The sequence below is a fragment of the Trichogramma pretiosum genome, unplaced genomic scaffold (assembly GCF_000599845.2).
Source record: "Trichogramma pretiosum strain Unisexual culture from Peru unplaced genomic scaffold, Tpre_2.0 scaffold22, whole genome shotgun sequence".
NCBI lineage: Eukaryota > Metazoa > Arthropoda > Insecta > Hymenoptera > Trichogrammatidae > Trichogramma > Trichogramma pretiosum.
Window position 1 is genome coordinate 1,919,038 of NW_019640932.1, and position 14,069 is coordinate 1,933,106.

At 39.8% G+C, this 14,069-nt stretch overlaps 1 protein-coding gene across 1 annotated transcript; it reads left to right on the top strand.

Moving 5' to 3' along the window:
• Nucleotides 1-12,607: 12,607 nt before the first annotated feature.
• Nucleotides 12,608-13,752, top strand: LOC106648889. The gene is made up of 2 exons (XM_014366037.2): nucleotides 12,608-13,402; nucleotides 13,606-13,752. The coding sequence occupies exons 1-2, from the start codon at nucleotides 12,805-12,807 to the stop codon at nucleotides 13,644-13,646; spliced, it is 639 nt and encodes a 212-aa protein (XP_014221523.1). The 5' UTR covers nucleotides 12,608-12,804; the 3' UTR covers nucleotides 13,647-13,752.
• Nucleotides 13,753-14,069: the final 317 nt, after the last annotated feature.

Here is a 14,069-nt window from a genome sequence, read left to right on the forward strand (position 1 = left end):
AAATTAAAACATTCTTGAATTCATAATGTATTTGAATAAATAAGTCAAGAATAAAATGAAAAAAAATTTGATGTGTCAGCCATCGGTGTTTTTTATCAGTCCCGTACCCATTTGTATGTCATAGCTTATGATAACTTAACTAAAAATTGGTTTAAAAAGTTTCAAATTCTAAAAAGACAATCATAATATACAAGCTTGATTAAAACATTTTTTTTAAATTAATTTAATATTATTTTATTACCTAATCAACTACTAGTTTGAGATGAAAATGCGCGATCGTTAAAAAAGTGAGGATTTCAATTATAATATATCTACGTTTCTTCCTATACTGATATGAGCTTATTTTTGATTTGTAATCTCTAAAACAAACGTTAAGCGTGCTAATTGGCTAATATTTTTCATATAAATACGCATGCTGGTTATAATTCACTCATCAGTTGCAAACGCTTGACAATTCGAACGATTTCAAAAGCAAATAGCAAAAAATGGCCAAGTTAATTTACGCGTAAGTATAAATTTCTTTCAAACATACGTTATACGCACACAATTTTCAATGAGGTATATTTGTCATTAATAAAAATGATTGATAACAACAAATCATTCTGAGGGCGCTTTGAACATACGTAGAAAAATGTTTATTTTCAAACTTTCAGGCTGTCTTCTGCAGCCTATATTATAGAATCTTTACAATCTAATAAAGTATGTTTTTTTACGTTTATAGTTTGCTCGTTGTAGCGGTCTTGATGTTGAGCGAACTTTGCTCACCAGCTTTTGGTGTCAAAATTGGAGTGGAGAACTGGAGCAGGGACGAGTTCGACCGTGCGATGCATACCATGTTGTATGGTGGTGGATTGGGACTTAATAGGGGTCTTGAAGGCCCTCCGATTAGGGAATATTAATCAAGTGGAAGATAATTAAGTTATTTAAATGTATCGAAAATAATTTCAAATTTGTATAATATTCAATATGTCCTTGCAAATAAAAGTATAACGAAAAAATATTGAAAATTTGGCCTTTTTTATTCTTTCAAATGACACAAAAAAAAAACAAGAATCAATCGTAATACCCAAGAATTAAGGAAATTAACTCAAAAACGATGTCGAATCCAATAATAACATTTCCTTTAACCCCGTTAACGCCAGAAATGACAATTTTCCGACATTTACAGCTATGAATTGCACCGACTAAAAATTGTTCAAAAAACTTTTCAGATATCATTTCTTATGTAAAATTTAATTTAATTTTCGAATCTAGGGTCAGAAGTTTCTAAAATTTATTTAATAAATAGTTACTACAAACAATTTTCTAAAAATTAACATGACATTTCGAGAAAAAATTCTCGTTTAACTCAAATTTCAAGACAGAAAGAAGGTTCACTCGTGCGTCTCACACATATAGATTTGGTCAATGGCATGTATACTTTATTGTAAAATAATTATTATTATGAAACTCGATATGGCGATCATAAATAAGACTCCCGAAGACCTGCCTATCACAAATTAATTTCAGCAATTTTGAACTCGACATCCATCAACTTTACGAGAAAAAGTTGTAGAATGAAATGTGTTTAGAATTGATAAAAATGAGCCTGCTTTTTTTCAGAATTTTTGGAACGATTTTTGGATTTTTGAAAAACTGTTGTTATCCAGAAATCTAAAAATCGTTCTAAAAATACTGAAAAAAGCAGGCTCATTTTTCATCAATTCTAAACACATTTTATTCTACAATTTTTCCTATCATTCTGTTACAATGAATTATTTAAAGTGATGGGAGAGAGAGATTCAGATGAGATATTCAAGATACTTTAGATTTTATCAAGTTTGGTTCACGTCTCAGTTTTTTATAAAAATTTAAAGGTCATTTAATAAATAGGAATACTCCGTAATTATCCGCATTTTACTCCGCATTTTATCGAAGCGTTTGATCATAATGATCACGAAATCATTATTAGCGGATTACACAGTACTGGAGTTTTTTCTGCATCAAAATCTTATATATTCATAACATAAATTTTATAACGTCGAATACTATAATAATATTTTAAGTTATTATGATTTTTGAAAACTATAATTTAAACTCTGCCATATCGCACACTCTACAATATTTGACCACAACCTACGCGATGATTGACAGCAGACCTCGCAATATTTGATTGTTGACCCGACAGTATTTTAAATTTTTTTATTCCGTACAATGAAATCATTAAATCTTCAAAAACTTTTTAACTCGATGTACAACGAATTGTTTATGTTGAAATAAAAATTTTGTGTTAGTTTGATCGAGGCGAGCTATTTCGAATAATCACTCCTGATGCGACGATGCAAAAATGTTATAATCCGTCGAGTATAACTCCGCGACTCGCAAGTTTAGCCGTCATTTTTCCATTCGTTAATAGCGCTTGCGACGAACAGGTTTATGAGTTTATTGGCACTCGAGTTCTTAAAATACATATAAATGGATTAATTCGCGAGTAGGCTAACGCGAGTACCTGTAATTAAATCTGTGCGCTTGCACGCGCGTGCATCGAAAGTTTCGCCGAGATAATCTATTTTTAGCCTACGCGTCTGCTGCGCGTCAGCCGTGTTTATCAGTGCTATATATAAAATGAAAACGTCAAATAGATAGACGATCAATCCAATACTGATCCTCGCGTAGACGAGTCCAATTCCATTTCGCATGTATTATAAATTTCGATGAACATTCACTTTCTCGAGCGCGCCGAAAAGTTTCGATAAAAGTATCTCCTCCTACTGGCAAAATGCTGTTTAAACATTTGAATGCGCTCGCTCGGGGAATTCGTACGCGAATGATCGCGTAGCCGCACCGACTGCAGCACTAGGTTTTTATCATCAATTAAATCGAGTAGCCGTGAGAGTACCATAACGTCATAATAGCTCGACGATCTCTCGACTCATAGGCTGCTGCTGCTACCGCACCGGCCGCCTCGAGATCTTATCGAATTGGCAGCTCCTCCGAGAGTCTATTTAAGCTAGCCATGCCTAGGATATAGCAAACTCACCCCGATTATCGCTAAGTATACATCAGCTTCGCTGCGCGCCTACCTATACCTGTTGGTGTGTGCGTGTGTATGTACTTCTGAGTATGTATCAGTGAAAGTCGAGAAAATCCCCGAGTCTGCGAGCCAACACAGGCACACTCGTGCAACTCGCTTTCGTTTCTCTCGACCCGCGCTCGGAGTCCACCGTATTATACGTGTAATTTTCTCGTTTCGTGTTTTTTCTCTCTCTCCCTTTTTTTCCTTCTTTTTGGTTCGCAGTCGTGCATTCCACCGAGTAAGCAAGTAAGTAAATTTCCAGAATCTCCGTCCTTTGCGTATCGTAGAAAAGGCGCAACACTGTATAGACTCGCACCGGCGCGAATAGATTGTATATATACAAACTCGTGACTTTGCATAGAAATCCCTACTGGATAGCTTTTACTCACTAACTGCTCGCTCCAGCTCTCTGCTGCTGCAGTTCAAAGTTTTCAGAAAAGCCTATATCGTAGATAGTACGCACCTATATAAGGTACAGATGTAGGTGGGCGAGAGACGAGCTCTGTTCCTCTCCCTCGCGCGCGACGTTTCCTCTCTCTCTCTCTCTTTGTGGACTTTTGACAGGTACAACCGAGCGGAAATCCGATCGCAGCTCTCCCCCCCAGGGGGACTCTCGTCTCTGATACAGCAGCATTGCGAAAACGTGTGTGTGTGTATGCATACGTACTCGATTCTGCGTTTGACATTGCTCGTAACTTTGATTATACAGAAACTCCACGGGTACACGTGCCAGGCAAGTTGCGCAAAGAGGAGCAGTACACATATATAAATGCGGACGACGATTCCTCTCGCAGCTATTGTCTTTTGTCAGCCCTAGTTTTACACTTATATATCTCGCCAGTCTAGCTCGCAGCCAAGTATTCAACTATATAACACGTAGATAGAAATACAGGTGTATACTATATTGAAATATCATCCGAGGCAGAAAACGCCTCGTGTCAAAGGGGAAAAGCCAAGTTTTTAGTTCGCAGACGAAAGAAGAGTCCGATGAAATGGTCAATTTTATAAGGTCACGTATATCTTGGAACGAGCGTGTAGGTAGCAATTATTGCACTAGCAGCTGCTTGAGGCACCTCTATGAATATAGGTCAACATTCCCTGCGATCGGGTAACAATCGTAGCTATAACAGCTCGATCACGTCGCGAATCGTAAATAATCTCCGCTCAGCGTGAGTCGTAGAGGATGCAGAGTTCTGGATATATGAAAATAAGAAGATGCGAACGCGCGAGAAAAAAAGAGATTCGCGCATAACGATGCAAAAAGCTCGTGCACGCGCGTATTATACTTACGCGACCGCATCCACACGTATATTACACATAGATCTTCGGAGATATCGCCCGGGGGGTAAGGTATATTTATAACTTTTACACTTGCTCGTCGTCGTCGTCGTCGTCGTCGACGGGCGTCGACGGAAAATCATCTGATTTATGAGCGCGTCATGCAGGCGTCGCGCGCTGATATTGCGGTAACGGGCGAAGCAAAAAAAGAAGAAGAAGGAGCCTAGGAAAAGAAGCGGCTGAATATAAGAAAGGAACCAGATGGAGTATTTACGGTTTTCCAATACGACGATATATTACGGGCTCGAGTGCGCGCGCGGAATGTATTATTCCGGCTCGCTGGTAGTCCCCGGGATTGCATAATATTATACCGACTGTATAGTTCGTATGTACGTAAGTTTGGCCTCCACGCGTCCGTCGATCGAGCTGCTGCCACCAAATTAATGAATTACGCGTCCAGCCTCGCCCGAGCGATGCGTAGGTGTGCGCGATTTTGACACACGTATCGTGCGGTGCGATCGTGCATTATCTTACGCGTCGAGATTCGCCATGTTTCTCTAATCGGCCGTAATAATATTTATGCGTTTGTAAAAATCACTCGTACAATTCTACATCGCGCATCTTTGGTACAATCGAGGTTTCGTCGAATGAGCCCTGGCAATCAAATGACACGAAAAAAATTACGAGCCTCCGTGCCAATTGCTCGAATTGTCATATCGCGCGGCTTAATTCGTCGCATCGCTCGGCGGCGGCGTGCGTACTTTAAGGGAAAGTGCGAAGAGAGAGAAGTGCGAAGGCTTAAGTGCGCGAAATGAAAGAGAAAGAGATCAGGCGTGACATTACATTATGCACTCGAGTAAGCCGTCGCCGAATTTCTCGCACCATACGAGTGTGACACGTAACTTCGCGGAAGGAAAATTTATCACGCGCGAGTAATGATGAGAAACGAAAGGCGCGAAATCGGTCCGGGCAAAAATTAATACGATTCGAATGCATGCTTATGATGCGTATGTGCACGCGTAAAGTGGAGCGGATTTTTTCTCCTCGTGCGTTGGCAATTGCATATAATAAAACGATGACCAATTCTCTAAAGGAGTTTCATTTTTTTTTTCATGTACTTTCACGATTGCGATGATACGTACAATTTTTTATTTTACTTCATTTTTTTTTCTTTTTATCAATTCCTCTTGCGGATATTAATCATTAAAAGGTAGTCCTTTCAATTGCAGCCTGTCGTATCATTAAGAGCTATTAATTATAAATTATATTGGCGGCAAAATCTTGCACCATGATTAATTATTTGTTTAGGCCTTAATTCAGGATATGTATTAATTAAAATTTCTCGAGCCTAGAGCTTTAAACGTCTCAATAAAATAAATTGAAAGTGAGCTGCGATTCTTACTACAATGCTTCCTTCTTTTTCCATTTTTTGCTCTTTCTTTTTTTCTAATTAAGCTTTTGTGCACGAGTCCTTGGCTCGCAATTCAATTTACATTTAGCGTTTCCTTGTCTATTTTCATTACAAGCAATCCAGGGCGCACTTCATTTTCCATACTTTTTAATGTAAACTTCTTCCGCGCTCGTCTTTTAACAATCAAAAGCTAGTTTTCTCGAGCGAACGAAAGACATTTGCTCAAGTCCGAGGTAAGTACACGTTTTTTCGAGTTCTTAATCGAAATTTCCAATGAGACTTTATATAATTATCACGCCCGTACTCTCGACAATCATTTTTCATAGCAAAAAAACGTTTTAAAAGTAGAACAGCGTAACATGATATAAAAGCTGCATAATATTTGTAGAGTTTATTCTAATCCGGGCACAATTTGGAGCATAGTCGGTCAATACATTGGAATAAAAATGAAGCAGGCAAACTACCTCGTGAAATTTCTCTATCGCAGTTTTCTCACAATTTAACACAGCTAAAAAACTACAAATTAATGGTTTTATTATTGAAGTCACTCGGAGAAAAAGCTCTCCGTCGTCGATGGTCTTATTATCGGTAATTGTTATATTGCGATGGCCTAACCACGCGAGAGAGAGAGAGAGAGAGAGAGAGAGAGTTGTGAGGCCGGCATAGCAGCGAAATCTCATACTATATACGTATTATTGAATCATTATCATGGCTCTCGAAGCAAATCACGCTCTGGGGTCAGAGCCGCTCAAGACCATTGTGTTGCTGCAGCTATATGGCTCTATATATCCGCGCGTACGCAATAAAGGCATATTTCTTTCGTAATCAAGGTCAGAAGTGGCAGGCCGAAAAAAAATTCGCGTATAATATACGTAAACGCGTGTACACGCGAGCGGTTTTTATAAAAGGAAGAAGGACGACGAAGAAGCGGCTAATAGAAAGTCCAGAGAGGCGAAAGCAGCCGGGCAGTATATATATATACGGCAAGGATATTATTCGCCTATTGTTGTTCGACTGCCATCGCCGTGGCGAATCTATCTGTGTATATACGTGCTGCAGCTACATTTGTATTGTCTTTCGCTGCGCGTACGGCACATAGAAGTACTTTATATCGTATATCCTATACGCACTCGCGAAGGCTCTCTAAATTTCTCGGGAGCTTTTTTGCGCGCGCACGAGATCTGTATACTCGCGCAAAATCAGATTAGCCGAGCGGGAGCTTCTATACACACCAGGCATAGATATTGAAAACTCAATCCGACATCCCTGACCCGATATCGCGGCACCGGTATGTACCGCAGTCGGGATTATATAGTCATTGATAAGATTTCGAATCTTCCGGTTTCACTCTCCATTATGTGCGCGCGGGCCCGATATCGTATAACGTATATAATAATACAAACGCTCGCATAAAAGACACGAGCGGCGCACTCGACGAAAGCAGTGCGCATATAGGTATACACCGCGACGTTTCGCACAAATCTCCCGCGCGACTTTTCAATGCGTATAATATAATACACGTTGCGATTAATTACAATACAATACAATGCCATCGCGTCGTTTATATACTCCGCTCACATCTCCATTATATATTGTTCCGAGCGAGCTTTTATACATACACACGCATATTTTTCGCACTTTGGCTTTCACTGCGCAGAGAGTGAGTTCCTATCTGCTATGTGTACATGTTGTACATCGCTCAAGAATAATCCTTTCCGAAAATTGCATTAAAATTTTTCGATTGTTAATATATCTAAAAGCCTTTGTTATTTTGTACACGAATTATTTCATACATATGTAAATCGATTTATCGTAATAATTTTTTTTTGTTACAAAAAGCTATAATATCGGCTCTTTATCTTCCGTTCTTTTTTCATATTTCAATTGTAATAAAAAATTATAAAATGATAAAATATCAACGGATACATTATGTGTCTTGATTGTTAATAATAAGAATATAAAGCGAACTATAATATCAAAAGATAAATTTTACTCATTTCAATTTCCGTGGCAAATACATAAGAGATTATAGCGCTGTATCAGACAAATTGATCATTCAACTTGGGCACCAAAGCGGATGGAAGTGAAAATGAATCCAAGGCAGTTGTAGCAGAAGATAACTAAAGTGAACACGACATTATTTTTTCAAACAGTAAAAAATGCTCTGGTATATTTCGTTAAATGGATACATTTTTTTCGACAAATTTGAAGTGTTTAAAATTTGTGATTAGAAGTATCTAACGACTCATTTCAAACGCCATATTGAATAATTCAATTTTTAAAAAACAAACAACCTGTTTTTTTATAAAATACCTATTGAAATTTAATCGTTTAATAACTTCATTAGAAGCGTATCTAGAGAGAAAAAGTGAACCTTTCTTCAACCGCAAATTTTTCAAGTACATTGTGAATTAAAGCACGATTTCGTCTGAATTTGTTGGTGCGCGCTCGATTCGCTCGTATATCATATACTACGTGGGTCCGCAGGGGTTAATAGGTCGCCGCGTTGAAATAATATTATTTGGCGATCGCGTTTTTTGTCAGCAACCCACTTGTTCGCCCTTGCGTGCATCTAGCGAGATCTACATGGTAGACGAGCTTCTCTCTCTCTCTCTCTCTCTTTCCACATCATATATAGCACGCAGGTATGCGATATGGTCGCGCTACGACGATCGTCGACTCTCTCGCGAGCAGCGTTTGACGGATCGAGCGTAACGACGACGACGGCTGTATTCGAGACAAAAAATTGCCATTATATAGCTGCTCGAGAACGGCGCGAGAGAGAAACGACGCGACGAGCTGCCTTTGCGCTTTTTTTGTGGTTGTCGTCGGTGTACTCACGATCTCTCGAGGGGGGCTGATCGCGCAAAAGATTTATACATCGTCCTATATATCGGCTATTATGTACGTAAAGAGCTGCAAGTTTTGTATCATTAACTGTCCCGAGCATTACGAGCGTAATTTTGTGTGCTGCTGCCCGCACGACGCGCAATGCGGACGACCGTCGCGCTTTATTGCCCGTTGATACCTATGCATAAAATCTTTAACGATGGGATAATTAATAAACTCTGTATGGCTTATTATATTTTTTTGCTCATAATAAGAGCAGAGAAATGGTGATTTGTCGTGTTTCAGCGGCTGTAAAAATCCACGAAGAAAAATAAATAAATAATCGAAATTGAAAACTACTCGACGTAGTAATGGAACAAAATGTTTTCGACCATAGATCGCACGCTTGGTCGTCGCGCGGACATTTAATTTAGAAACGATGTACTTAATTATTTCGATCGACCAAGAGAATTCCAACGAGAAGACCAACGATTTCATGCTCGTTGCTGAGAGCGCGAGCAATCTTTTCAGGCCTCGAGGAATAAAATACGAGATATATATGCCAGTTTTTGCTGCCGGCCCCCGTGCACATTCGCTGGCCCAGTTGTGTGTTCTCTGTTATATATTATATATAACGCTTCTCACTTCCAGTTTGTAACAAGGGCACAGTAGCGCAGCAGAGTGTGTATGTGTGTGTGTGTGTGTGTGTGTGTGTGTGTGTGTGTGTGTGTGTGAGTGTAGATTCGAAAGAAAGTAAGAGAGCTGCTGCGCCGATGCAGCCGCAGAATTTTGACTTGTGGAGCTTCTCGCGCGGCCATCCTGTATGGTACGCTGTGATTCCCCCTCGCTCGTAAGCATGCAAAGAAAATCTTTCAATGCTGCCAGGCGTGAATGCAGTCTTTTTAAGGCGCGCTTAATCAAATGCGCGATGTACACGTACAAGGATCACCCTATTTTTTGTTGCCCGTAAAATAGTTGCGGCGAAGCGCGTACAACGCCGCGAATTACGAATTAATTTTCATCATTTAACCCGTCGTCGCTCGTCTCGCAGTGTACGTACAGCTACAGGCCTGAAGCATATAAATAAATTAAATCAAGTTGTAGTACAAGCCTCGACGTATCACATGGGCAGCCACAATAAAGTCTATTTACTTTGACGCGCACTGCACCCTGCGATACACCTCTATATCCTATCTGGCAAGTATTATGGTCGTTGCAAAGTAGAAGAAAAAACAAAACAACGTAAACGACGAAGCTTCGCTCGTTTGTATGTATAAAAAATTGGGGAACAAGCTCAAAGCTCGCGCGCAGTCGAGATCGTATAGCCGTGCGTGGGTGAAAAAGAAGAGACAACATCTCGATCAAGACACGTGACGAGACGATCTTTCGAGGATTATTGCGCAATTTCGCTGCGGATATGCTCGCAGACTGTTTGTCGAGTTCACGGTCGCGCGCACACTATTTTTCAAGATCACATTCGCGTCGAGAGGCAAAAGCTCGCTGCGGTCTCGTCGCTTCGATTGTGCAGTGATACGTATTATAGCGCATATGCGCCGGGCTCGTCTACTACACGGGTATGATATGTAGGTTATTAGTGCGCACGCGGAAATACGGCCTATACACACATGTACATACGTATGCACACATGCGCACACATGGATCGCGATTCGCGCGCGGGCTAACTATTTCTAAATAAATTGTGTAGCGTGTATTATTCACGCAAAGCCGAGTTCGTGTAACGCGTATCCGATGCAGCGCGCATACATACATTAAACATATCCTTGGCTCTCTCTCTCTCACTCGCAGCAAGGAATCTGTACGTATATATATGATACTCGCTGCAGCAGCAGCAGCAACGCGCGGCGCCTATACATTACGCGTTTTAATTAAAACAAATGAAATTACGGCGTGTATGATCAGTTTACGCGCGTGAGTTCTGCGGGATCGCTGCCGTTGCCGTTGCACACAGTAAACTACGTATATATATATATATATATATATATATATATATAGGATNTATATATATATATATATATATAAGCAACGCAACAGTAACAGCGATGTTTAATTATTATGAATTTATATACGTCGAGCTCGGCGGCCCGGCAAGAGAGGTGTATACGCGATTTATGCAGCCGGCGCGATAAATTAACCCCGCAACGCGACACGCGCTCGACAAATCCAAAAAGCAACTCCGTATACGCTGTTACAATGTAAGCCACGTACACTCGTATCGTGTTCTATGCATTACATATAGAGGTATATACACGTATAGAATCAGCGTCACCGCAAGCTCGAGTCGTGCAGCGTTCGCATATACATGTGTCACCGCGCGGCCTGGGTAAATACAAATATTTGCGCCAGCAGAGCAGATCGCGATAATATTACATTTGCAATGGTGGCGGCGGCAGGCAACTCGCAGGATAGCTCAACTTTTGCGGCTGCTTCAATCAACTTTGATTGCATACACGCTGCGCACACCAAGAGTTCATAAACATTTGCGCGGGACGGAGAGCATGTGTGTGTCTGTGTAGTTTCGAAGTTGAATTTGTACAAGTATACGACGTGTATCAATTGCAATTATGCTCGCGGGCAGGCCGCTCGTAATACGAGCCACACAGCGATGATTCCAATATTATATAATGTGCGATATGTCGTATTTGTACGGTGTGCATTTTAGTTTTCCAAAAACAATTTTGCCAGCGTCGATAGCGCGAGTAAAATCATGCCTATTCGAAGAAATTCGAGCTATATGGTGGTGCACTGCGCACGGCAGCGTCTATTACAGACACGAGAGCGCGAAATTATCAGCTCGCACCTCGTATCGATGTACCCCAGCAGCAGCAGCTGTGCAGCCGTCGTCGTCTCGATATTAGCCTCTGCAGCTGATCTCTGCGTGTCGGGGAATGCTGTCACGCGAGTGTGAGTGCAGCGCTTGTGGTATTTTATAAGGAGCTTCGTCGTGGCTTGGTTCGAGCTATACGTCGTCCTCGTCCTAGCTAATGTTCCGCATTACATCGGTAATTACCTCCCCGAAAAAGAGAAAAAGAGAGAGAGAGAGAGAGAGAGAGAAAGAAATCATTACGTATACACACACACACGTTCAGGAAGTATGGCATGTGTATAGCTGTGATTATAAGCAACATTTTTTATCAATTATACACATAAGCGCGAGTCAACACCTGCATGTAAAATTGCTTGAATCGTTCTCTCTCTTTCTCTGTTTCTCTCGGGCTCATTCACCGAACGCGCGATCCATGGCAAACTAGAGTATATACACGATATATATATAATGTATGCACGCATGTAAATGGCCGATCGGCGCGTGTTATATAGCTGTAGTTCTCCTTATACACAGTCTCGAGCGCGCGAGCGAGCTTTGTTGCAAAAACTTGGCGGGTATAAGCACCGCCTATGCTTATACGATGCTCGATTTCCACGCGGTTGCTGCTGCTGCTTAGCCTATATCGTTTCTCAAGTATCTGCGCGGCTACTATATATACCTATCCTATATATAAGCATGCGAATTATAAACGTCGATGTTCGCCGCGAGCCTTATGGACTTCTATTTAAAAGAGATTCATTATCTCCGAGCCCAATTTCGTACCGGCTGTTCTTTCTTTCTCTTTTTGCGAAACCATTGCATGGTGCAATTTTGTTCGCTGCGATGCATACATGCCGAGGATTGCATCTATGTAGCTCTTGCGCGCGACGCGATGTACCGCGGAATAAAACGATAATACAATTGGTTCGATTATTTTTATTATTTGAGTGCCTGCGTAGAATCACGAACAGAGCGATTATTTCATGCCCAAGGGGCCAGGGTATACGAGCGCTCGAATTTTCGGCAAAATTTACTTTGCGGAATACTTTCGACAAATTTGCTAACGGAAACTTCTCAAATTATTATTGGCAAGGACGTAATAGTAAACATTGCTGTATGATTACAAACTCATCAGTATTTATTGTAGAGTTACTACTTGCTTACGTTAAATATATCACACACAAATCTACCTGAATTAAATTTGTCGATGAATGAATCAATGAATTTGTTTTGTTTCGATCGTGGTTCCTTCAATATAATAAGGAAGTGAGAAAAATTGACAGATTGGTCAGTTTTATTCTAGCCTCGAGAATAATTAGAGCAACTTAAAAGTTTACCGTATAACGCTTTGCTCAAAAATTACTATCTATAATATCGTTTAAAATATAAGTAATCAAGTGAATCACGATGGAATTAGCCAATGAGCAATTTAAAGACTTGTATGGTGAATACGATTTAGATTTGACCGTGACATTTGACGATTGCGAAGGGCCAAAATGGACCAACGACAAGAAGCTCATTTGTCCAAGAATCGGTCTGCTTATTGCGATGCACTTGCATAAAACAACAAACACAGGATGGGACGATTTGAGCGAGTTTCTTGGATGGCAGATAAGTGAGCAACTTCGAACGATGCCATTGTCTTCGGGATATCCTCACACGATTATATTTCACCAGTTCATCGTTGCACGTAGTAAAACGGTTTCATTATTGCGGGCCGACAGCAATATTATAAAGTCAGATGTCAAATTTGCGACGTGCGATAACGTTTACAAAATATCCTATAAAGCCAAATTTCAATTCACGTATTCGGAAACTCGTGTATTAAAACCCGGCACATCAGTACCCTATCCTGTGCATTATTCGTATAATCAGAGTCCTGAATGGCATTCAACAGTTAGTAAAATTTTTGAAGAAAGTGACGCCTTTATGATGCCATATGAAGGAGATATTGGAAATGATTTGTTGAATAAGCTGTGTACTACAATTTCCCACCATATAAGCAGTGAGTAATATTTATCTTTTTATAAAACAAGTGTTAAAGTTTTGTCGTTTATTATAATTTCGAGGTATGAAAAGTTGAGTCTGTTTATTCATTTGACATACTACTTTGATAGCAATATGTCGATTCACATCTTATATTTGATGATCAAATATTTTATAAAAATGACTTTAATTTAAAAAAAGTTATTTTTTATTCTTTAACAGGTGCCATTGAGGATATGCCACGCGAGAAAGATAAGGATTAGACTGTTGTATGTAATTGTTTTCTTCAAAATTTTAACCTGTATTAGTAAATGTATTCATTTTATCCCGATTCAAATAAACTTTACGGATAATTATTATTAATGATAATCGAAAGAATTGTATTTCTTATTTCTGTAACAGTTACTGAACAAATATTTAAAATATTATTTTCATTCTAAATTAATACTGACACCACTTCTATCTCTCCTGCAAGTAACCAATTACATATATAAAATACATCCAAATCCTAAGTACTCGTTTTTTTTTTTTTTTTTAAATAGATTTATCACTCGGAAAAATTATCGGTACTCTCTGCTTTGGCTTAGCATTCAATTTGCATTAAACAGGCAAGAACCCGCGGGTTTAAATTGATTCTACGAAAAAAGAGGCCTCCTTATCTTGTAATTCATTATGCGCGTCTGTTT

Bases quoted from the DNA above. Each gene is read 5' to 3' on its own strand.
- LOC106648889 (XM_014366037.2), top strand. From the start codon at position 12,805: ATGGAATTAGCCAATGAGCAATTTAAAGACTTGTATGGTGAATACGAT. The intron at 13,403-13,605 runs GTGAGTAATATT...ATTCTTTAACAG, and splicing joins AATTTCCCACCATATAAGCA to GTGCCATTGAGGATATGCCA.